The sequence below is a fragment of the Bos mutus genome, chromosome 24 (genome assembly GCF_027580195.1).
Source record: "Bos mutus isolate GX-2022 chromosome 24, NWIPB_WYAK_1.1, whole genome shotgun sequence".
Classification (NCBI taxonomy): domain Eukaryota; kingdom Metazoa; phylum Chordata; class Mammalia; order Artiodactyla; family Bovidae; genus Bos; species Bos mutus.
The window spans coordinates 57,384,558-57,407,292 of NC_091640.1; the positions used below are offsets into that span (position 1 = coordinate 57,384,558).

The 22,735-nt window shown below is 47.0% G+C and overlaps 1 protein-coding gene across 3 annotated transcripts in view; it reads left to right on the forward strand.

The window, feature by feature from the left end:
- NEDD4L (NEDD4 like E3 ubiquitin protein ligase) overlaps positions 1 to 22,735 on the forward strand; it is a 380,166-nt gene that overhangs the window by 106,744 nt on the left and 250,687 nt on the right. For all 3 annotated transcript variants that reach the window (XM_070361948.1, XM_070361949.1, XM_070361951.1), the window contains exon 2: positions 15,193 to 15,266. In XM_070361948.1, the coding sequence (XP_070218049.1) occupies positions 15,193 to 15,266 (74 nt within the window). The remainder of the gene's footprint in view (positions 1 to 15,192; positions 15,267 to 22,735) is intronic.

The following is a 22,735-nucleotide window of genomic DNA, read 5'->3' on the forward strand; positions in this document are numbered from 1 at the left end:
CTGTTTACCTCTGTCCCTAACCATCTGATTTCTGTCCTCAGAGTCAGCCAGTGGTACCGTTTTCCGATGTCCTTGCAGAGTTCATGACACACAGACACATCGCTCACGTGTGTACCCGCACACACGTCTTCTGTCCCCTTTCTCTGTAAAGAATGGCGTCACCTGTGTGTTCTCCACTTAGTCGTTTCATGTGAGAGCACATCTTGGATTTTCAAATCTGTACATAGAGTGTATTCCCATTCTTACGGTTGTTCAGTGTTCTAGCGCATAGATTTTGTCCTATTTACTTAAAGAAACTAAGCAACCACCTCCGTCAAGTCATGCCTCTTGGGCTTGCACGTACCACCACTGGCCCGGGGCACAGGGTGCGGACGCTCCCTGCTCAGGACCTGGACTGATGCTTGTGGCTTACACTGTCCCAGAGGTGAGTCATACTGAAGACAAAATAAGCCCCCCAGGACCCCCCTACCTGCACTTGTGATGCTCTCCCATCCTGTTTCTTCCATCCTGCGCTCTGCATTGACTTAAGCAGCTAAGCACACATAGCGCTCACAGCCATAAAACTCCATCCTCAGCTTTGGCCTCGTCACCCATTCTGATGAAATCTTTTGGATTCTGATCCTATCTTCTGACCTTTTATCTGGCTGTGTGTATCAGCTGCAAATTGGATTAGCCTGCTGTCAGTAACCTCCTCCAAATTTTCCTGGCTCACGATGTTGCCCACAGTAGAGCTAATCATAAGAGCCCCCTGACATAAGCCCTGGGGGCCCCCTAGACTTTTCCAGTGATTAGGCTCTGGATAGGAGTTAGCAGCAGGATGCAACTCAGCCCCACCCTTACTTTAGCATCAGTTCACCTTCCCGTCATCATCTTGTCTAGAAGAATACAGAGTGTTCTGGTTGAAGGCTGGCCAGGGTCCATGTTCACTAGTATGCAGTGTGCCCTTGAACTTTTTGCCTTCTCAGAAAAGGGAAAAAGCGTGCATGTATCTTATATTCTTTGCAAACCTCCACTGGAGATTGTTCTTTTCTAAATGTCCAGAAAATATTTAGCGATTCACTCTAGAATTTCAGATAAATATCCCTGATTCATTCCCCCTGGAAACATGGGGGATACCCAGCTCTTTGCTAGAGTCTAGGAGGACAGTCCTGAGCAAGGGGAGAGGGTGGCTCGTGTCTCTCTGGCCTTGGGTGGCTGCCTGTGGACCATTCTTGTTACTTCCCAAGATCTGTCTAGCCTCTGCTCTGCAAGAGCATCGTCCTTGGCCATGATGTTGTTCAGTTGCTCAGCCATATCTGACTCTTTGTGACCTTATGGACTATAGCCCGCCAGTCTCCTCTGTCCTCCACTATCTTCTGGAGTTTGCTCATATTCATGTCCACTGAGTCAGTGATGCCATCTAACCATCTCATCCCTTGCTGCCCCATTCTCCTTTTGCCTTCAGTCTTTCCTGGCATTGGCCGTTATAGCTAATTTTAAAAAGCTAGCAACAAAAATGGTGAGAGGAGAAATGTAGGTCCTGTGGGAACTTATTGTAGGGGTGACTTACCGAGTCTTGGAGATCTGGAAGGACATGTTCAGACAATGTGATATTTAAGCTGACACCTAAAGACAAGTAAGGAGGAGATCTGAGCAAAAATAGCATCAAATTGGTGGAGCTGGCGGAGGGAGGAACTGCCATCAGCCCAGTCTGTATAATTTATAATGTGATTCATAACTTCTTTCAACGCTGGGAACTTTGCCCGTCTCTGATTCTGTAATTTCTGAAATGACCAGAAGTTTCAGTTTCTTGTGACGGGATGGGGACTTGGTGGAACCAGTTTGCAGAGCCCGGATTTCCTTGTTGCCACCTCCACTCCTCTGTGTCGGGACTCTGGGTCTCCTAGTTGTTTTCCAACACAGACAGGCTGACTCCATGTAGTCAGGAAGTGTTAGCACAAGAAGGCTTCTAATTGTAGCCCAAGAGCGGGCAGTTATTAAACTCTTCAGACTTCTCTAGGAATTAGGAATAGTTACCTTGTGAGGGTTTATCTGGTAGTGAATAAAGTCTTTGTGGGGCCAAACCAAGACATTATCTGCAAGTATGTGGCCACAGAGATTGGGAACATCCACAGTTCCAGTGGCAGTGATTCGGGTGCTATCTCCGTGAGTCACAGCTGGAATTTGATTGTCCGCCCTTCTGAGTTGTGTGTGGTCAGGGCAGCCTGGGGAGGGAAGTGGAGATGGGCCATCTGGAGCACAGGAGATAGAAGCCCGGAGGGGTTTCTGTTTGGGCTGCTCTTTGAAGGCCTGTCCTGGAGCTTGAGTACTTCAGAGGTAGTGGCAGGGTCACCCTGTTGCAGAGATGAGCACAACCCGTGTTGGGATCTTCAAACTAAGCCCTTGTTCTGAGGTCACACTCATTATTCTCCGAGGTCACTTGACTAATTGTAGGTAAGAACTGATGCTTTCAAACTGTGGTGCTGGAGAAGAAAGGATATCAAACCAGTCCATCTTAAAGGAAATCAACTCTATTCATTGGAAGGACTGAAGCTGAAGCTCCACTGCTTTGACCACCTGATGCAAAGAGCTGACTCATTGGAGAAGACCCTGATGCTGGGAAAGATTGAAGGCAGGAGGAGAAGAGGGGCAACGGGGGATGAGATAGTTGGATGGCATCACTGACTCAATAGACATGAGTCTGAGCAAACTACTGGATCTAGTGAAGGACAGGGAAAGCTGGCATGCTGCAGTCTATTGGGTCTCAAAGAGTCAAACACAACTTAACAACTGAACAACAGCAAAGCAAGTTGAACAGATACAAATTAGAGTCAAGATACCAGCCCTGTGTCTTCAAATCCACGCAACAGGCCATTTTTTCACAATAAAATCTAACAGACAACACCGGATTTTTTAAAATCAGCTTTGCTCCTATGTGCCCTCGTCAAGTTGCTGAGAGCTCTTGGGCTCTCCGACATGAGTCCTGCTTCCCATTGTACTTGGTGAGGGTCAGATATGGGGCCATGGGGTTCACCTGGGAATTGTCTTCTTGGGGATTCTTGGGAGTCTCTGCCTCCCGAAATCCAAACCTTCTGCCAGTTCCTCCTGGCAAAGCAACACACTCCACGCAGAAATCCAGACTTTATTGTGAGAGGTCAGGTATGACTACCATGAAAAATAGAGAACTTTAGGGAATTTGCTGGTGGTCCACGGGTTAGACTTCATGCCCTCACTGCCGAGGTCGCAAGTTCAATATCTGATTGGGGAGCTAAGATCTTGTAAGCCATGTGGTGCAGCCAGAAAAAGTGTATAGAGTTATTTTAAAAATATGTGTATTGTGTTGTTCAGTTGCTCAATCATGTCCGACTTTCTGAGACCCCATGGACTGCAGCACGCCAGGTTTCCCTGTCTTCACCATCTCCTGGAGCTTGCTCAGACTCATTCCATTGAGTTTGTGACGCCATCCAACCATCTCATCCTTGGTTGTCCCCTTCTCCTGCCTTCAGTCTTTCCCAGCATCAGGGTCTTTTCTAGTGAGTCGGTTCTTCGCATCAGGCGGCCAAAGTATCGGATCTTCAGCACCAGTCCTTCCGGTGAATATTCAGGGTTGATTTCCTTTAGGATTGACTGGTTTGATCTCCTTGTAGTCCAAAGGACTCTCAAGAGTCTTCTCTAACACCACGGTTCAAAAGCATCAATTCTTCGGCACTCAGCCTTCTTTTTTTTTTTTTTTTTAATACAAATATGTATATTATATATATAATTTTAGATTTGGAGCTATGAGTTTTGGCTTTCAACAAAGTGCAATTGTTTATTATCATTTTTAGAACTAGAACCACAAGATAATTCTTCTCTTAGCAATCTGGAAGGAATTTAAAAATGTTTCCTGTCTTATGATTAAGTTTGGAACAAAAAGACCATTGATAACTGGATTCTTTGAAGACCTTTTACATGGAGTTTTACCAAGTCTTTCTGGTAAAAAGAGAATTTTTAATTAGTGGAGGAGAGTGACTGCATCCTTTAAGTGGGACTCTCGCCAGCACCTTCATCCCATGGATGCTGTTCACGGACACCTTCCTCGCCTCCCCCCTGTCATCACTGAATTACTGTGGATTCTTGGCATTTGAGGATTTAACATTTCTAACTGAGAGCCAGTGTAAAAACCTATCCACAAGTTTGCATTCTTGCTGAGGCGTGCATTTGAGTCATGCGAGCTGCGAGGCCCATGGAAACACACGTCAGTAGGCCTGTCCCTGACCTTGGCTGCCGCCCACTGCTGCTGACTCCTCAGCCTAGCAGTGACCCCTGAGGCCATCTGCTCCCTCATCTCTTCTTCAGGGATGGATTTTCCAGGTGAAACGATGTGCAATAGTGATGACGATAAAGGAACTTGGGGTGACCACTGGAAATGCCAGAAGTCACAGACATCCAGTGCTGTCACCAAATGAAACAAAGGGCATAATAGTCAAAACAGCATTTGGTGAGAGGGTGGAAAGGAGAGCCTGAGACAGACCTGCATTTATCAGGCCATGCAGAACTGGCTTCAAGAAGTGACAGAAATCATATGCGTGCTCGAATGCGATTCTAGGGCAGTTTGTCTTCTGCTACAACGTTGCTTTTCTGGAGCAGGTGATATGGTTGCAGCCAGTCTGCCCAAATGTAACTGTTTCCAGACTTTCCTCCCATCTTGCCATCTCCTTTGCCTGCAGGGCATCCTTGGGACCTGGTCTGGCTCCCTCTAGGGTGGTCGGCCACCCTGACTCCACCCACTGTTTTCAGTCCAAACCAGCCTTTTGTCTCTGTGTTCCAGGGTGTCCATAATTCCCTTAAAGGGACCGAGAAGCCCTGTTGAAGTTCTACCTCTTTTCTTGCCTCCCAAATGCATTTTCTATGACTATTTTGCAAGACTTGCAACCTTGCTATGATTCTGGCCTCATCAGCTAAAACTCCCAGATCTTCATGACACTGGCTGTGAAATCACCATCGCTGCTATGCCTCTACATACATAACGATTTTTAAAATGTCTCGATGCAGAAAGACCGTGCTATACGCCATAGTATTTGCTTTATTAGTCTTCATAGCTCTTAATTGATAAGCATGTAATTTGCGTGCTGGTCTTTCATCTTTCAAAAGAGACCTTGACCCTGGAACGTGTGATGACCATAATGCCTCTCTCATTTCCAGATAGCTGGGTCCCATAGTTTAACTCTTCTGCTGTGTTCTAAGTTGTAATTAGGGTAAGAATAGCGGCCCCTTCCTCCCTCCCATCCTTCTTTCCTATCTTCCCTGCCACAGGACATTATTCAGATGCTGCTCCCTTCTTGCCCTATATTGGTGCCCTTAGAGCAGCACCGTCCTGTAGAACTTTCTGTGATTATGGAAACGTTCTCTGTGCTGTCCAGTACAATAGCCACTAGGCATATGGGACTGTTGAGCACTTAAAATGTGGCTACTGTCGCCAAGAAACTGGATTCTAACTGATTTTAATTACATTTAAAATAGCTTTTTATAGCTAGTGGCAGCCATATTAGACAGTGCAGCCGTGAGGTTTGGTTGAAAATATGACTGTCTAACAAAAAAAAAAAAGGCAACAGCGATGTATGACTTATGGCAGTAGCCTTTACTTCTTTTTCTTGTGTTGAGACATTGTCCCAATTACTGGAAAATCTCAGTTTAGCAAGGAGATAAATCAGACGCCCATTGTTGCATGGGATTCTCCCTGCGTGTTAATTCTCTATTGCTGTGTAACAGATTATCCCCAAATTTAGCATCGTAAAACAATAAGGATTATTAGTTTCTGTGTATCCAGAGATCAAAAATGGCTTAGCTGGGTGCCTCTGACTCATGCCTTGCTGGCATATAAGATCTGTCATGAGGTTGCAGTCATGATGTCAGCCAGGAGGGCTGTCATCACAGGGCTTAACTGGGGCTGGAGGACCCCCTTCCAAGAAGGTTCATCCACGTGGCTGTCGGCAGGAGCCCTCCGTTCCTCTCTGCAGGGACCTCTCCTCTCCTCAGGCTTCTTGAGAGTCCTCCCCGCATGGCAGTGTCTGGTTTCCCCCGAATGAATGATCTCAGAGAGAGAGTGAGCCACAGTGCTTTTTATGACACAATCTTCAAAGTTACACACTGTTACCTCCCCCATGGTCTTATTAGAAAGACATGGCTAAGTCCAACCCCTTGCCAGGGAGAGAAATGAAGCCCTCCCTCTTCAAGGAATTTCAAGAATTTGTGAACCTGTTTTAAAGCCACACAACATAATTTCTGAAAGTCAGTCACCTTGTGCGTTCACATTGATGCTGCTCTGGAGGGCCATCCTTTTCACTTCCTCCTATTTGTTGGGTAGAAGAATGGCTGTAATCTAGTAGAAGTTAAGGAATTTAGATTGTGCAGGATCCAGTGTTTCTGCAGCTTTTTCCACAACTGATATCCTTGGGACTTCGCTTGTTTCATATATTATGTGTCAGACTGACACTGGTGAACAGCTACCGCGGATAGTCTTGTGGGCCGGGGCTGTTTGCTGTCATCTTTATCACGTGAGCTTGAGCTGGACGTGTAGTCTTGGTGTTGAGCTGCTCTTGTTTTCCGTCCTCCATCTTTGTTCTCATCACACACATCTCTTCCTCTGTGTAAGCCCTGTATCCTAGGCGTATTTCAGGTGTGTGTGTGTCTAACCCCCACAGTTGACTGCTAGGCCCCGAGCAGCAGAGAAGACCGTCTTGCTCAGTTTTGTGCTCCTCCTTTCTGCTAGGAAAATGCCTTGAAGATGAGTCACTCAACACATCGTTGTTGTTGAGTGTGTCATTAGGTCAAAGTGGAGAACGCACAGGGAGAGAGAGAGAAAAGTTACCAGCGTTGTGAGATCAGCGAACCCCTCAAGAGAGTGAATAGGGGCACAGGTTTAGGGGACAGGAATTGGGGTAGAAAGGGGAGAAAGGAGGTAGAGAGGATAGGATATAGCAAGAGTTGGCGATGATGAGAATGTGGGGTGATGGGCCGGTGCAGGATTTTCAAAAACATCTGGAACACGATCTTGTCTCCTAGTTGGGGCAAGAGCCAGGTGGGAATGGAGAGATGAACGGTATCTTCCGGGTATCAGGCACTATGTGGACACTTCCCACATGTTGTCTTATTTTTTTAAGGCAACTAAAGTTAGTTGATGTATATATAACTTAGATACTTGAGCGGCACAAAATTATCGATTATCTCTTTTAATCTAGAGTGTTTACTGCAAGTGTTAATAATAACTAGATAATAACTAGAACTATAAATACACTGTAGAATATGGAAGGTAAAGACATAAATTAATTTAGATACGAATTATCAATTATCTCTTTTAATCTAGAGTGTTTACTGCAAGTGTTAATAATAACTAGAACTACAAATATACTGTAGAATATGGAAGGTAAAGACATAAACTCATTTAGGGGAGAACAATTAAGAGGTACCCTGGCGCCAGACTTCCTTGTCCACATGGACAGCTGGTGTGTATGATATGTGGGGTCACAGTGGATCCCTGTGGAGTAAGACCACTATTTCGCAACCCAGATACCACCTTTTTGGGGTGGGAATCCTTTGCCATTGTTAAGAACTGGGAATAAAATATAATCGGAAATAAAGGATTAAAGTTCACCTTCTCAAGGCAGATTCATGGAGAAAAGGTCAATTCTAGTGTCTTGTGTTGAGTTGGACTTGAGATTTATTTTTACCAAAGGAAGCACTTTGATAGATGCTGTATTTAAGAGGTTTTGTGGGTGGGCGTGGGGATCTGGTCATTGTTTACACACAGTTTATATGAGCAGGCTACTGAGTCGTTCATGGCAAATAGATGGGGAGACAGTGGAAACAGTGGCTGACTTTATTTTTTTTGGCTCCAAAATCACTGCAGATGGTGACTGCAGCCATGAAATTAAAAGATGCTTACTCCTTGGAAGGAAAGTTATGACCAACTTAGACAGTATATTAAAAAGCAGAGACATTACTTTGCCAACAAAGGTCTGTCCAGTCAAAGCTATGGTTTTTCCAGTAGTCATGTACGGATGTGAGAGTTGGACTATAAAGAAAGCTGAGCCCTGAAGAATTGATGCTTTTGAACTGTGGTGCTGGAGAAGACTCTTGAGAGTTCCCTGGACTGCAAGGAGATCCAACCAGTCCATCCTAAAGGAGATCAGTCCTGGGTGTTCATTGGAAGGACTTATGCTGAAGCTGAAACTCCAGTACTTTGGCCACCTGATGCGAAAAGCTGACTTATTTGAAAAGACCCTGATGCTGGGAAAGATTGAAGGCAGGAGGAGAAGGGGGCAACAGAATGAGATGGTTGGATGGCATCACTGACTCAATGGACCTAAGTTTGGGTAAACTCTGGGAGTTGGTGATGGACAGGGAGGCCTGGTGTGCTGCGGTTCATGGAGTCACAAAGAGTTGGACACGCCTGAGCGACTGAACTGAACTGAATTGTAAACAACTGACTTACAAAATAAGCCTTCAGAATACCATCCATTTTATGGTTTGAGCGCCTTGTTTAATATCTCGATGAAGAATTAGAAAATTAAGTAGGAAGGAGAAATACATGTCAAATGCAGAGAATCCTTGTTACCAAATACCAATGCAGGACAGTTGATTAATAGAATGGGAGGAACCCTCAAAGTCGGGATAGCCTGGGTTATCTGGCCTCACTTCTTCTCTGCCTCATACAATCCATCTCCAGATAATATTTTCATTGTCATAATCCACCTTAGTTAAATATTTGATTCTGGGGAGTCATAACCAGGGACTAAAATGTCATGCATAGATTTTATGAAAGTAATAAAATGCTTCAGAGAGTGTAGCTGCTCAGCATGGGGCCCAATACATCTGATAAATGAGTCATATACCTGGTCATGTGTTTCCTTGCAGAGTGGTGATGGCTGCTTATCTGTGTGCAACCTTGTTATTGAGAGGAAGCAAAGATAAGAAGTTTTTACTGAATGTCTGAAACCTGTGTGTAAAAAACTTTTTATTATTATTTTTTTTACTTTATTTTATTTAACTTTACAGTATTGTATTGGTTTTGCCACATATCAAAATGAATCTGCCACAGGTATACATGTGTTCCCCATCCTGAACCCTCCTCCCTCCTCCCTTCCCATACCATCCCTCTGGGTCGTCCCAGTGCACCAGCCCCAAGCATCCAGTATTGTGCATCGAACCTGGACTGGCGACTCGTTTCATATATGACATTATACATATTGCAATGCCATTCTCCCAAATCATCCCACCCTCTCCCTCTCTCACAGAGTCCATAAGACTGTTCTATACATCAGTGTCTCTTTTGCTGTCTCATATACAGGGTTATTGCTACCATCTTTCTAAATTCCATATATATGTGTTAGTATACTGTATTGGTGTTTTTCTTTCTGGCTTACTTCACTCTGTATAATAGGCTCCAGTTTCATCCACCTCATTAGAACTGATTCAAATGTATTCTTTTTAATGGCTGAGTAATACTCCATTGTGTATATGTACCACAGCTTTCTTATCCATTCATCTGCTGATGGACATCTAGGTTGCTTCCAGGTCCTGGCTATTATATACAGTGCTGCAATGAACATTGGGGTACATGTGTCTCTTTCAATTCTGGTTTCCTCAGTTTATATGCCCAGCAGTGGGATTGCTGGATCATAAGGCAGTTCTATTTCCAGTTTTTTAAGGAATCTCCACATTGTTCTCCATAGTGGCTGTACTAGTTTGCATTCCTATGTTCTCCTCTAGGAGTTTTATAGTTTCTGATCTTACGTTTAGATGTTTAATCCAGAAACTATTTTTTTTTAAGAGTAGCATTTTCTTTCCTGCTCTCCCGCTCCTAACCTTCAGGGCGAAGTGAAATTTCCTGCAACCACAGCTTGTAAATAGGAAGCGCTCAATAAAGGCCCTCTTCCCTTTTATCTCCCAGCTGTTGACTCCATATTACATGAGAACTCTTTTCTTATCCTCCAAATAGACACCTCTGTGCCTTTGCGAGTTAGCTAAAATACAACATGTAGCTGTGTTTTCTTGGGACAAAAGGTTTCTTCATTTCAAAAATATGGAAACCTGTATTCCTAAGCCTGTGATTTTAAATTTTCTGTTCTTACCCCTTTCGTATTTTCTGAAGTTTCTACATAAATGTAGTTTCCAAACAAAAATATTTAATGTTTCAAAAGGAAAAAAATGCAAATAAGCAAAAAGAAGTTATCCATTATCCAGAGATGATCATTCTTATCATCACCCTTTCTAGGGCTTTGCGTGTGCCTGAATATATAGTTGATATTTATTTTAAAATGCGACTGTATTGTGAAGGCAGGTTAAAAGCTAAAGCAACCTGCAGCTTTCAGTGAGAGTAAGCTCTGCAAGTCTGCACTTCACTGCCTGGGAAGGGTCGGTAGGTGAAGGTGGAAGGGGCAGAGTGAGGCGGGAGATGCGCCGCCTTCTTGGCCTTCAGAATTTTCTGTTGGGCAGGGGAAGGGGGACAAGATTGGAGGTGGGTGAGCGGGAGGGTCTTACCGACCTTGTCTGGAAAATGCAGCCAGCATTTCTGCCCACGTCTCATTGGCCAGAACTTAGTCGCATTACCGCACCCAACTGCAAGGTGTGCTGGGAAGTGTAGTCTCCTTGCCAGTCCTAGTCGAAAGGGGAAACAGCCTGTTCAACAACGTGCTGGTCTCTAACTCAGTTGTATAAACCGTTTTGTAACTTTCTTAAAAAAAAAAAAGAAAAAACAAATAGTTTATTTTGAACATGATTTTGTGGGCAAAATCTGGTCCCCTCTCCATCTCCGCCGTATGTGAAACCCCGCCCTCTCTTTCCAGATCTCCTTGTAGTTGGTCTCCCTGCTCCTGGTCTTGGTCCCCTGAAGTGACTGTCCCCCAGCAACTGAAGGGGTCTTTTAAAAACTGAAGTCAAATGTTGTCACTGTCCTGCTTGAAACTTTCCAAAGCTGGTTGCAGTTATGCCCCCCACCCCCACGAGGCTGGCCCACCGCACTCTGACCCCGCCGGCCATGCTGCCCCCGCCCCCACAGCCTCTCTCCTTGGACTTGTCCTCTGCGGCGATGGGAGCTGCCAGCATCTCTGCCTGAGCCCCCCACAGCCCAGCACCTGCTGTCTTCTTCAGCTTTCAGCTCAGATGTCACCTCTCCAGCTACCAGGCGTAGATCTCCTCCCTCCCTCCCTCCTCGTGGTTGCTTTTTTTTCCAACTGTGCTATTGTAGTCGAGCAGTCACCACCATTAGATATCATCTGGCTTGTTTGTTTGGATTTGCTTGTACCCCACCTCTCTGTTCGCTAGACTGTGGGTTACTTTAAGTGGGGGGAGCTTCAGTTTGTCGCATCTCTATCCCGAGGTAATGAGTCCCGCAGCTGTGGCTGCTTAATACAAACTTGTGGGATGAATGAAGATCCTGACAGAGTGCACACATTTTTAATGACAGTACTATAGCCCACTGCGTGGAATTGCCATGAATATTTAAATGTCTACTTTTGTGTCTTTTACATAAATGCTTTGATGACTTATCTAGTTTTTTTTTGGATTTGGTACATGTATCCGTGTTTATTTTCTTAGGATTGATTCCTAGGTGAGAATTTGTTTACTGAATCAGTGTAGGTACAAAAGTTTAATGTGTTCAGAGCCTCTGGATTTGTTTCTCCATGTGGTTGAGCACACTCTCAGCACTAAAATGTGGGCAGGGTGGGGTAGAGGTTCTGTCTGTCTTCATGGCTGTATCCCTAAATCTTAGAACAGTTGTTCAAGCTTATTGATGAATACATCAGTTTTCATAAAAAAATTCTAAGTATCCATTAATTTAAACTTATTTTTATTCATTTATTTGTAGATATGTTCTCTGATTTTTAAAATGTATGTTTTTGCAGAGAAGGTCTGTCCAGTGTAAGAACATCCACCCAATGTTAAACCCAAGGGAACTGCTGTTAGCAGGGCTCATCTTATTCCTTAGAACCCAGTCAAGGTTCCATTGAACCCCCTATGGAGTTGGTAGAAAGTCCAGGACTCTGTCCAGGATTTTCAAAACCCCAAAGGATGTGCAACAGGGCATTTCTAACCAGAACCCTTGTCTCCTCCTCTGTGCCTGGGCTGACTGTATCTCGGTTTCCATCACGCTGTCCCTTCTTGTCCCTTCTTGATGCCCCCACATCAGCCACAAGTGCATAACTAGCTGGGCTGCTCTGAGTTGGTCTTTGGAAGGAGTTACTGCTTTGCAGACCCTTCCTCCTCCTCCCCGCTTCTCACAGGTCCTTTTACCTTCCTGCTGCTACATCACACATCTGCTTCAGCCAGCATCCAGGACCAGCCTGGAGATGAAGTGCTTTCCTTTAATGGTATCCATCCTCTGGGGGTTCCAGCCAACATCCCTTCTGTGCACAGTGGTGTCGGGGAGAATTGCTGATTTGCAGGATCTGTTATTGGTAGAGGATGGCAGAGTTGAAACGGGGAGGCAAGGTGATAGAAAAAATATGTTCATCTCCTTGTCCTCATTTCTTCTTCTGAATGGTTCCTTATTCCCCCAAGTAAAGTCTTAACCTCTTTGCCTGGCAAAAGAGGATTTCATTTTAACCTGTGGTTCTCAACTGGTATGCTATGGGTACTTGTGTGTGCATGAGTGCTTGGTCATGTCTGACTCTCTGTGACCCCATGGACTGTAGGGCGCTAGGCTCCTCTGTCCATGGGATTTTCCAGGTAAGAATACTGTCGTGGGTTACCATTTCCTTCTCCAGGGGACCTTCCTGACCCAGGGACCGAACCTACATCTCATGTATTGGCAGGCAGGTTCTTCACCACTGAGCCACCGGGAAGCCCACAGGTATTATAAGTGGGTCATAAACTCTCCCAGGTGTACCAGGAACTCTCCACAGGTGTGTTGCCAAAGTTTGATCCACGTGTAAAAGATACTTAAACTGTGGCATTACTTGAGCTGAGTAGGCCAGAAAATGAAGAAAGTTGCTTAGTCATGTCCAACTTTTTTGTAACCCCGTGGACTGTAGCCTGCCAGGCTCTTCTGTCCATGAGATTCTCCAGGCAGGAATACTGAGGTGGGTTGCCATGCCCTCCTCTAGGGGATCTTCCAAACCCGGGGATTGAACCCAGGTCTTCCACATTCCAGGCAGATTCTTTTTTTTACCGTCTGAGCCACCAGGGAAGCCCCAAGGATACTGGAGTGGGTAGCCATTCCCTTCTTCAGCAGATCTTCCCAACCCAAGGATCAAACCTGGATCTCTCGCACTGCAGGCAGATTCTTTACCATCTGAGCTGGCCAGAGGACCTGTCAAATGATGGCTACAGGTACAGCTTGCTGTGAGAAATGGAAAGCCTTAGCCTAGAGAACATGCTAAGAAGGAATCCCTGATGATTGGTGGTGACCTGACTGTGTAAGAGAAAGGGAAGCGTGCTCAGCACCTGCTTCAAGGACCAAGAGAAGGCTGTGTAACCTTGGGAGCTTTAGTAGGTCCGGTAGTATGGCCCTGTTTTAGTTATCTCTGACCTGGTTGAATCCTTTCGTGAAGGCTGAAGTGAAGTGACGTTGCTCAGTTGTGTCCGACTCTTTACGATCCCATGGACTGTAGCCTGCCAGGCTCCTCTGTCCATGAATTTTCCAGGCAAGAATACTGGAGTGGGTTGCCATTCCTCCAGGGGATCTTCCTGACCCATGGATCAAACCCAGGTCTTCTGCATTACAGGCAGACGCTTTGCCTCTGAGCCACCAGGGAAGCCCTTCACGCAGGCTGGAAAGCGTGAAATCCTGTCCGGCTTGACTGCAGGCCTCTGGAAAGGGAATAAGACACACATGTTTGTGTCCCTTGTTGTGTTTGCATGCGAGCAGCCTTCTGTTCGGAGTGACGGTTGGAGGGGTAAAGAATCCTGGAAGGGAAAGGTTCTCAAATGTGTTCAATTGCACGTATGTGTCCTTGATCTGAGCGGCTAGTGGACAAGGGTTCAGCACCCTTTTCCCGTATTTTGTTTCACCCTGCCTTCATCTCCGTTGACATGGCAGACCCTACAGGTCACTCAAGGGTTTCTTTCCCTCACCTATGTCTTCTCTAAACACATTGGGTAGACAAATTTCGGATTACTTCTCTCTTGCCCCTCTGCACGTGGGGCTCCATCCAGAGCTATTTTTTGTTCTCACTCTTCTTGGATAACTTCTCACACATCTTGAGCTCTACCTGTCAACTCTACACTGAAAACTCCCAAGTATCTAGCCAAGACTAGGTGTCTCTCCTATTTATCTATTTAGTCATCTTCCCCCCCCATCTGGTTGTTTCATATGGCACCTGGAATCCAACTGAATCCTCTGTTTTGATTTATGTTAAGACTTAGTGACTGAAACCGGAGCCTGAGAGTCACCCTGGGTTTCTGTCTTCCCCTCCCTGTAAGCCGTCTCGTCTGTCCCGAATGCCTTAGCCACAGACTAGCCCTTCTCCCGCCATGGCACCACCGCGTGGGCCTGTGCTATCGCTTTGCGCATCCCTCTCAATGGACCATCAGCACTTTCAAGTCCAAGCTCCATGCGCACTGCCTCGGAGCTGCTTAGAAAACATTGGAATGAATGAATAAGCGGGCAGATGAATGAATGAATGGCTTCTGAGATGGTTTGGGGTCATTTCCATTTGGGGTGATGCCTTTTTTTTTTTTTTTTTTACTGGCACGAGACATTATTTTTGCTTGCCAGCACTGACATTTTGAAACTGTAATTTTGAGAAGAGATTTTTACCATGTGAAATTCCTCTCTCGGCCCTCACACACATGTATATTAACTTCAAAGGAGGAATTATTTATGGAATTTATGGGATCTTGTTGCACTTGGGCATCATCTCAGTGGTCTCATGTGTGCGGCTGTGTTCCTGCTACAGCTGGGAAATATTTCCTATCAATGGTAGAAATAATTGATCTGCATGACCTAGTTTGAATTAAACTTGTGCTTAATTAACTTGGTTGCTCTAAATGTCGAGGGTTGTAGGACATCCACTTGCTTATTCAGTCTTTGCAGTATATCCTAAGGGTTGTAGGATTTCAGAACAGGAATACTGCCTTTGGAATTTAGTCTAAGGAAGGATCAATCACCCATTGCTTTGTTCCAGATCCCACCACTAGACCGAAGAGGAATCATTGACTTTGTGTATTGGGTAAGAAAACGATGGATCAAAAGTCTGTTTTTTAATCTATTTTTTCCCCCCTCTCCAACAGGGAGAGTCGCGTATTCTCAGAGTGAAGGTTGTTTCTGGAATTGATCTCGCCAAGAAGGACATCTTCGGAGCCAGGTATGTCTGCTTTGTTGTTGTGTAGGTTTCTGGAGTTTAAGCAAAAACTTTTCAAATTCAGGCATCCATGGGAATCACCCGGAGGGAGGGGGGCGGCTTCTTAAAGCAGAGATTGCTGCCCCCTTCCACCAGTTTCTGACTGAGTAGGCGATGCAGATGCAACTGGTTCAGGGCCCACATTCTTGCAGGGGTATAGACCTTGTCTCAGCTGGGCTGGCTTGGCCTTCCCATGGGTTTAATGAGGAAATTAGATTCAGATGTTTCTGTTTTTCTGCAGCAGAAAAATAAGTTTGAGAATATGTTTGTGTTCATTTTAATATATTCCTGTTGGTGTGTGTGTGTGTGCTTTTTTTAATCAACTCTAGCTGAGGGAAACAAAGGATCATTTTGTTCCTGGGAGAACTGGGTATTTTTTGACATGTGTAATTTTGGAATTAAGAGATTTGGTGATTCCAATGGCACGCGACTCCAGTACTCTCGCCTGGAAAATCCCATGGACAGAGAGCCTGGCGGGCTGCAGTCCATGGGGTCGCTAAGAGTCAGACACGACTGAGCGACTTCACTTTCACTTTTCACTTTCATGCATTAGAGAAGGAAATGGCAACCCACTCCAGTGTTCTTGCCTGGAGAATCCCAGGGACGGGGGAGCCTGGTGGGCTGCGTTTGTGGGCTCGCACAGAGTTGGACACGACTGAAGCGACTTAGCAGCAGCAGCAGCAGCAGTGGCATTTACAGAAGCACTGGCAGCCTAATCATTTGGGGTGTTTCAGCTTTTTAATTTGGGTGTTGCACCTGGTATTCCTGTATTTTTCAGTCAGCCCTATTGACTCTTGACAGTGTGTTGCCATAAGTTGTAAGACCTGGGAGCAGAGTAAGGATTAGAGCTGCTGGGAGCTAGAATTTGAACCAGATTTCAGAGAAGAAAGCCCTTTTGAACTTTTGGCCTATAGCAGAAGTTGATCTAATTTATCTTCCCTGTTTAATGGAAACAGGAAAGGTTAATTCTTAAATCCTGAAGGGCTGCCAGTGGCCTGCCACATATGCCAGTGGTGCTGAAACAGATCGCTGGCCCCCTCTCAGGACACCCTCTTCACGTTGGGTACCCCATGGGGTTGAACCACGAGGGCCATGCTGGCTGCTGGAATCACCTCGTCGAAACCCTGGCTCATCGTCTGTGTCCCCAGGATGGTGGCCCGTGGTGATGCTCTGGCCTCAGGGCCTCAGCCTGACCCTGGAGATGCTGCGTGACGAGGCTCGTTCTGTCCAGCTCAGCTCGTCCTCCCACACCCCACTGAAGCCCCTGACTGCCGTTGGTCAGACCTCTTTTATACGCTGTGCTGTTACCAGGCCTGGTTTTTTTCTTCCAATACTTGTTTATTAGGCTGCTCTGGGTCTTGGTTGCAGAATGCAGGATCTTTTTTCAGTTGCAGTGTGGGGCCTTTAGTTGCGGCATGAGAACTCTTTAAATTGTGGCATGTGGAATCTAGTTCCCTGAACAGGGATCGAACCCAGGGCGCCCACACTGGGATCGTGGAGCTTAGCCACTGGATCCCCACGGAAGTCGCACCATGCCTGCTTTGAGTTTTATTTAGCAAAGAAATCACTAAGTTACTAATGACTTGCACCTGGCGAAATGACCAATTAGAAATCCAGGCATATCTCACTTTATTGCACTGCAGTCCATGGGGTCGCTCAGAGTCGGACAGGACTGAGCGACTTCACTTTTACTTTTCACCTTCATGCATTGGAGAAGGAAATGGCACCCCACTCCAGTATTCTTGCCTGGAGAATCCCAGGGATGGGGAGCCTGGTGGGCTGCAGTCTATGGGGTTGCACAGAGTCAGACACGACTGAAGCCACTCAGCAGCAGCAGAGTACTGTTTTGTTTGTTTGTTTGTTGTTTTTTTAAACAAATGGAAGGTTTGTGGCAACTATGTTGTCAGACGATGGCTGACATTATTTTTTAAGCAAGAACGTATTTTTAAATTAAGGTACTTACACTTTTTACAAAAAGAATGCTATTGCACATCCAACAGACTATAAATAACTAATATATGGACTATTTATAACTATTGCACATCTAATAGACTAAAAGTAACTGTGTGATATGTCATGGGAAGCCCGAGTTTGTGTGGCTCAGTGTATGATGATATTTGCTTTATTGTGGGGCCCTGAAACTGATGCTGCAGTATCGCCTATAAATAAGTAAAATTGATGCACGTTCAATATCGGGGAAATATTTTTTAAAAAATCTCTCATGCTTCAGTGTGCCCAGATGACTGACGGAGGGTTAGCTTTCTGAGTCGTCTCTCCAGGAAAAGACGCGCTCTGGGGCGCTGCCGCCAGCCTGAGCTCCAGGTGCTGGGCTGGGAGACGCATCCACCTGCAGCTTCTTCCTCATGTGACTGCGAAGCCCCTGAGCAGCTCACCACGCGCCTGAACCAATGCTCTAACGCTTCACTTCCCTCTTACTAAACGAGACATTTATTGGAGACAGAGGCTTCTTTTCAGTATCTTTCTTCTACTACTTAACAGGCACCAGCATCAAGAACAGAACTGGGCTGGTTGGCTTTTCACGTTCCGCATTTGCACACTGACGAGTAGATTGTGTTTTATGTAAAAAAAAAAAAATGCCTATCGTTCTCGCTGACTCTGCATCAAATGTTAGGGTTTGGAAGGAAGGAGCTGGATTTGGAAAATTTCAGTCACTTTTCCTTAAATTCATTTTCGTTTTGTTTTATCCAAAACTCTTCATAAAAAAAAAAAAATTGAAATGGATTCAGATTATGTTTTTCAGCCTGTTCAGAAGATCTGAGGTTAAAATTGGAGCGGACTTGAGCTCCAGATCTTTTAAGAGCCAAGCAGAGCTGAGCCTTGAATTGTTATCATTTATACGAGAAGAGAAGGGATCATTTCTCGGGGACAGATTAGAGAGGAGTTATAGATAATGCCTCAAGACGTTCAGTGGAAAGAAGCAGTGTCGCGGCTTCACAGACTGGGTTCCAGAAAATGAGTCAGAAGCTCTGAATCCGGTTCTGCCTTCCCTGTCTCAGTTCAGTGAGTTCCGCACACACCTGCCTGCCCCCCTCCTTCCCTCTCCTCCTCTCTTAGGTGCCCCCGTTCTCCAAAGACCCGTTTGCCGGTGAGTGGGTGGCCCTGGGAGAGCTGGGGGACGGAGCAGGGCCACTCCACGCTGGCCCCTCCCAGGAGAAGGGCGCCGGCTCGCACCCTATCATTTGCCCAGTGACCTGAAGGTTCTTCCACATTCCCTGGAGCACCTCTTTCCGAGTCACCTCCGGTACATGAGCAGAAAGCAGGGAGCAGGGAGGGCAGTTTCCGGGGGTCGGAGGGAACCCCAGGGTGACTCTGATCCACTGGTACCACTCATGTGTCCTGAGGGCGGCAGGGGCACAGCCGTGAGCGTGGCCGATGTTGTAGTGCCTTCCGTGCTTCTCACTCCCCGGAGTGAGACCCTTTTCTCCGCGTCATCCTGAACCACAACCCAGCAGGCCCCTTTTCCCTCAGCCCCTGTCACTGAATGTCCCCTCCACCTCTGCACCTCACAGCAGCTGACCCCAGTGTTTTTGACATCAGGGACCAGTATCGTGCAAGAGTTTTTCCATGGATGGTGGGGAGGCCATGAAGGGGATGGTTAAGGGATGATTCAAGTACATTGCATTTATTGTACACTTTATCTCTATTATTAGTAGCAGTACATACATCAGCCCACCTTAGATCATCAGGCATTATATCCAGGAGGTTGGGGACCTCTTCCTTGCACGATCCCAGTTCTCCCTTCACAGAAGGAGGAGGGCTGGGTAGGAGCTGGGAGCCCTGATGGATGGAGGAGGGACAGTTTTCATCAGTGGCATTGTCGGAAACTTGGATTTGATAGAAATGATACAGGATTGGACGTGTTGGGATTTGGATTTATAGTCTGGAGTCACAGGAGGCTGTCTAGGTCACTTGGCCTGAGGATGGGGGTCATGGTGGGTGGCGGGAGGGGAGGGTGTGTTGGTCGGAGTAGGTGATGCTGCTGGGGGCGACCCAGTGCCCTGCCGGATGGGCTCCCGGCCCCTCGGAGGCTGCTTGAGGCTGCAGCCCTGAGGACCAGTGTCTGGACCTGCCTCCGGGCTCGGGTGGCCAACGCAGCTGCACCTGAAATCCTCCCAATCCAGTGCCAAGGACACAGGGTCACTTTGCAGCTTCCGTCCAGCAAAGTCTCACTTGACTGAAAGGGCCTTTGTTGGAAGATGATAACTGAGCTCCTGCTCCCTTGGGACTTCTGAGCAGTTGGTGTGTGTGGAGAATGGCTGTAGTAGAGAAAGATGCCTCCTTTTGGGCCCAGCCTTCAGGGGAAGAAGGGCAGCCCTATCATCTGTCATCTCAACAGGGACACCCTTGTGTGGTGTGCTGAATCAAGTGGGACGTCAGGACCCGGGGTCCAGATGGAGACAGTGGTCGCCCAAGGCAGAGACACCCCGTCTTTATGGTCCGTACTATGACAGACATGCTGTGTGAGCTTTTTGAAAGGCTTTTTTTTTTTTAAGCGTGAGCAAAGGAAAATCGGACTCTTTCAAAAAGCAGGCCACGTGTAAAATGCCAGCGACACGTCCAAAGGGACGTAAAGTCGTGTTGAAAACACTGGGTTCCCGCTTCCGTTTTGGAAATGGGTGGTCTTGTGGGACCGAGCACGGCGTTTCCGGGTCAAGGAGACTCCGCCCTCCGGGAGGCTCCCGGACGCCGTGCCGCTGGACGGACTACTGCTACTCGCTTCCTCGAGTGACTCACTGACCGCCACACCTCTCGCCCTCCAGCTTGCTGCAGAGCGTTTTGAGCTGAGGCGCAGACCTGGACAGGTAACTCTTCCTGTGTGGTTTGATCCTCCCTCATCTGTGGGCTGAAAACCCAGTTTCCTGTTAAGGTGGCGGTTTCCGGTCCCTTGGTAAGGAGGTGTGTCAAGCCCTCACCGGTCAGCTTGCCACTTGCTCGGGTCCCGCCCGGGCCGCCGCCTGCCTTTCCCCCACGGCCCCCTCACCTGCCAGCCACCCCGCTGGTCGTCACCTCCTCTGGTCCCCCCAGTCCCCTAGCAGGTCACGTCCTTCCATAGGCCCTATGACCTGGAAGGACCATTGTGTGCATCATCGCTGTCATTTTATAACTGTTTTTTTCTCCTAGACTACATTTTTAACTTCTGACAGGGAGGGTTTATTTTTACTTATTTTTGACTCCCCCTGCCTTACAGGGTACCAGCACATCGTGGATTCTGAAGAAGGGGTGGACAATGACCTCATCTCTCCCCTCCCCTCCTTTTCCTGCCCCTTCATTGAAAGCCCACAGTCCTCTAAATGCCTGAAATGTGCTGCTTCTTGCCTTGGCGGTGTTTCCCCTCTGCCTGGGGTCTGCTCACATCCTTCCTGGGGCCATTCTCCCAGCTCCCCAGCTCCAGTTCAGGTGGCAACACCTCTGCTGGGCTCCCCAGCCCAAGAGGAGGAAACGACTCTCCTCCCTGGGCCATCCTGGCTCCGCCAGTTCCCCGCCCCCCGACCCCTCATCTCAGCACAGAGGCTGTAGCTCTTAGTCTCATTAATAAGCCCAGAGATCTTGCACAGGGCAGTTGGCTTGGCTTGACTTCAGTAGTAGAGTCTAATGATGGTAGCAGTGGTGCAGGGTGACCTGGTGTTCCTCCAGGAAGGTCCCCTTTCTCATTCTCAGAGGTGCTATTAGCTCATCAGGCATCGCCCTCACCCCCCAATTCTGCCACTCAGGGCAGGTACTTTTTGTAATTTTCACGAAGGGTCCATGTAGACCAGTGGAGGGAGCCTGCCTGGGACTCTGACGCAAAATGAGTGAAGGGGAGGGAGCACAAAGGCTGGTGTCAGAAGAGCATCTCGGGGCCCTGCAGGGTGGCCAACGGAGGGTCTCTGTTTGATGTTGGTGTCTTGGCAGAATCACCGCTCCCAAGCCCACAGCAGGGAACACACGTTCTTGTGGCAGTGGGTCTAGAAACTTCTGTGTGGGGGGCGTGAGGCTGAGCTGGGACTGCGATGGAAGGTCAAAACCCTGACCTTGACCCTCAGTATTAGGGTCAGGATGGGGCAAAGGGAGTGAGTCATGGTTTGGGGAGCACATGGCCGTCCGTCCAGACAGGAAAGGTGGGACCGGTGAGCTGGGCTCTTCACCAGCAGTGGAGAGGTGGGACAGCTGACTTCCTGGGAAGCCTTTCGGGCATTCTCCCATCCAAGTACTAACCAGGCCCCATCCTGCTTAGCTTCTGAGATCAGACGGGACTGGGCGTGTTCAGGGTGGTACGGCTGTAGACTTAGGCACTTTCTGATGTGGCAGACTGAGCGAGTCCTGGTGTTTGGCCACGTGATATGTGCAGTTGGGGGCCCATGCTTTCCCAAAGTGGGGTACGAGGAAGGCGGGGAGCGAGTCACGATGGCCTGTGTTTATTGATTGTGTCCTTCGTGCCAGGCATGACCTGACCCATTTACACAGTGGGCTGGATTCTCCCTAAAGCCCTTATGCCGCAGGCCCTATTGGTCTTTTCAGTTTGCAGATAAGGAAAATGAGGCAAAAAAGATAAGCTGCAAAGTCTACATATCACCAGTATGTTTGAGAGCTCTGAGCTGAGCAAGTGTCTAGGCTCTAAACATACGTTTTTCAGACAGTTTGGAGTGCTCCTGGAGTTGGCTGGCCCAGTGCGTGGAGTGTAATATGAAGTAATCAGAATCTGCCTAAAGTTTGCAAAGAGGGGATAATTGTCTCCATCTTTTGGGTGAGGAAATCAGGATTCAGAGGCATTGTGATCAGCCCAAGATGAAACCACTCTAGTGAGTGGTTGGGACCAGTTGGGTCCAGATTTATCTGATTTCAGAGTTCTTTCCCATGGTAGGTTAATACTCATGTTGAGTGACCAAGGTTCAGCTTATTAGATGGGCCATTGGATTAGATGACTGTTAGATTTGATGACCAGACAGTTTTTAAAAAGCATATTTAAGGAACTAGCCAGTGTATGTGATGGTAGCTAACCAAGTTCCTAGAATTGTGTGTGAATATCAAGTATTAGGGGGCTTCCTGGGTGGCGCAGTGGTAGAGAATCCGTCTACTGGTACAGGAGACACAGGGTTGATTCCTGAGTTGAGAAGATCCCCAGGAGGAGGAAATGGCAACCCACTCCAGTATTCTTGCCTGGAGAATCCCATGGACAGAAGAGTCTGGCGGGTTACTGTCCATGGGGTCGCAAAGAGTCGGACATGACCGAGCATGCAAGAGGAAGAAAGACCATCAAGTATTAGATTTCAGATAGACGTACTTTGCTAAGTAAGATCTTTTAAGTTTGTTTTTAACTTAAAATATCTTTGGGGTTTCAAACTGTTCTTTTTCAGTTAAGCTTGTATCTTGAGGCATTTAACCTTTAGTCATAGGCTTAAGTGGTGACTGAATTAGGAACATTTAATGCAAGT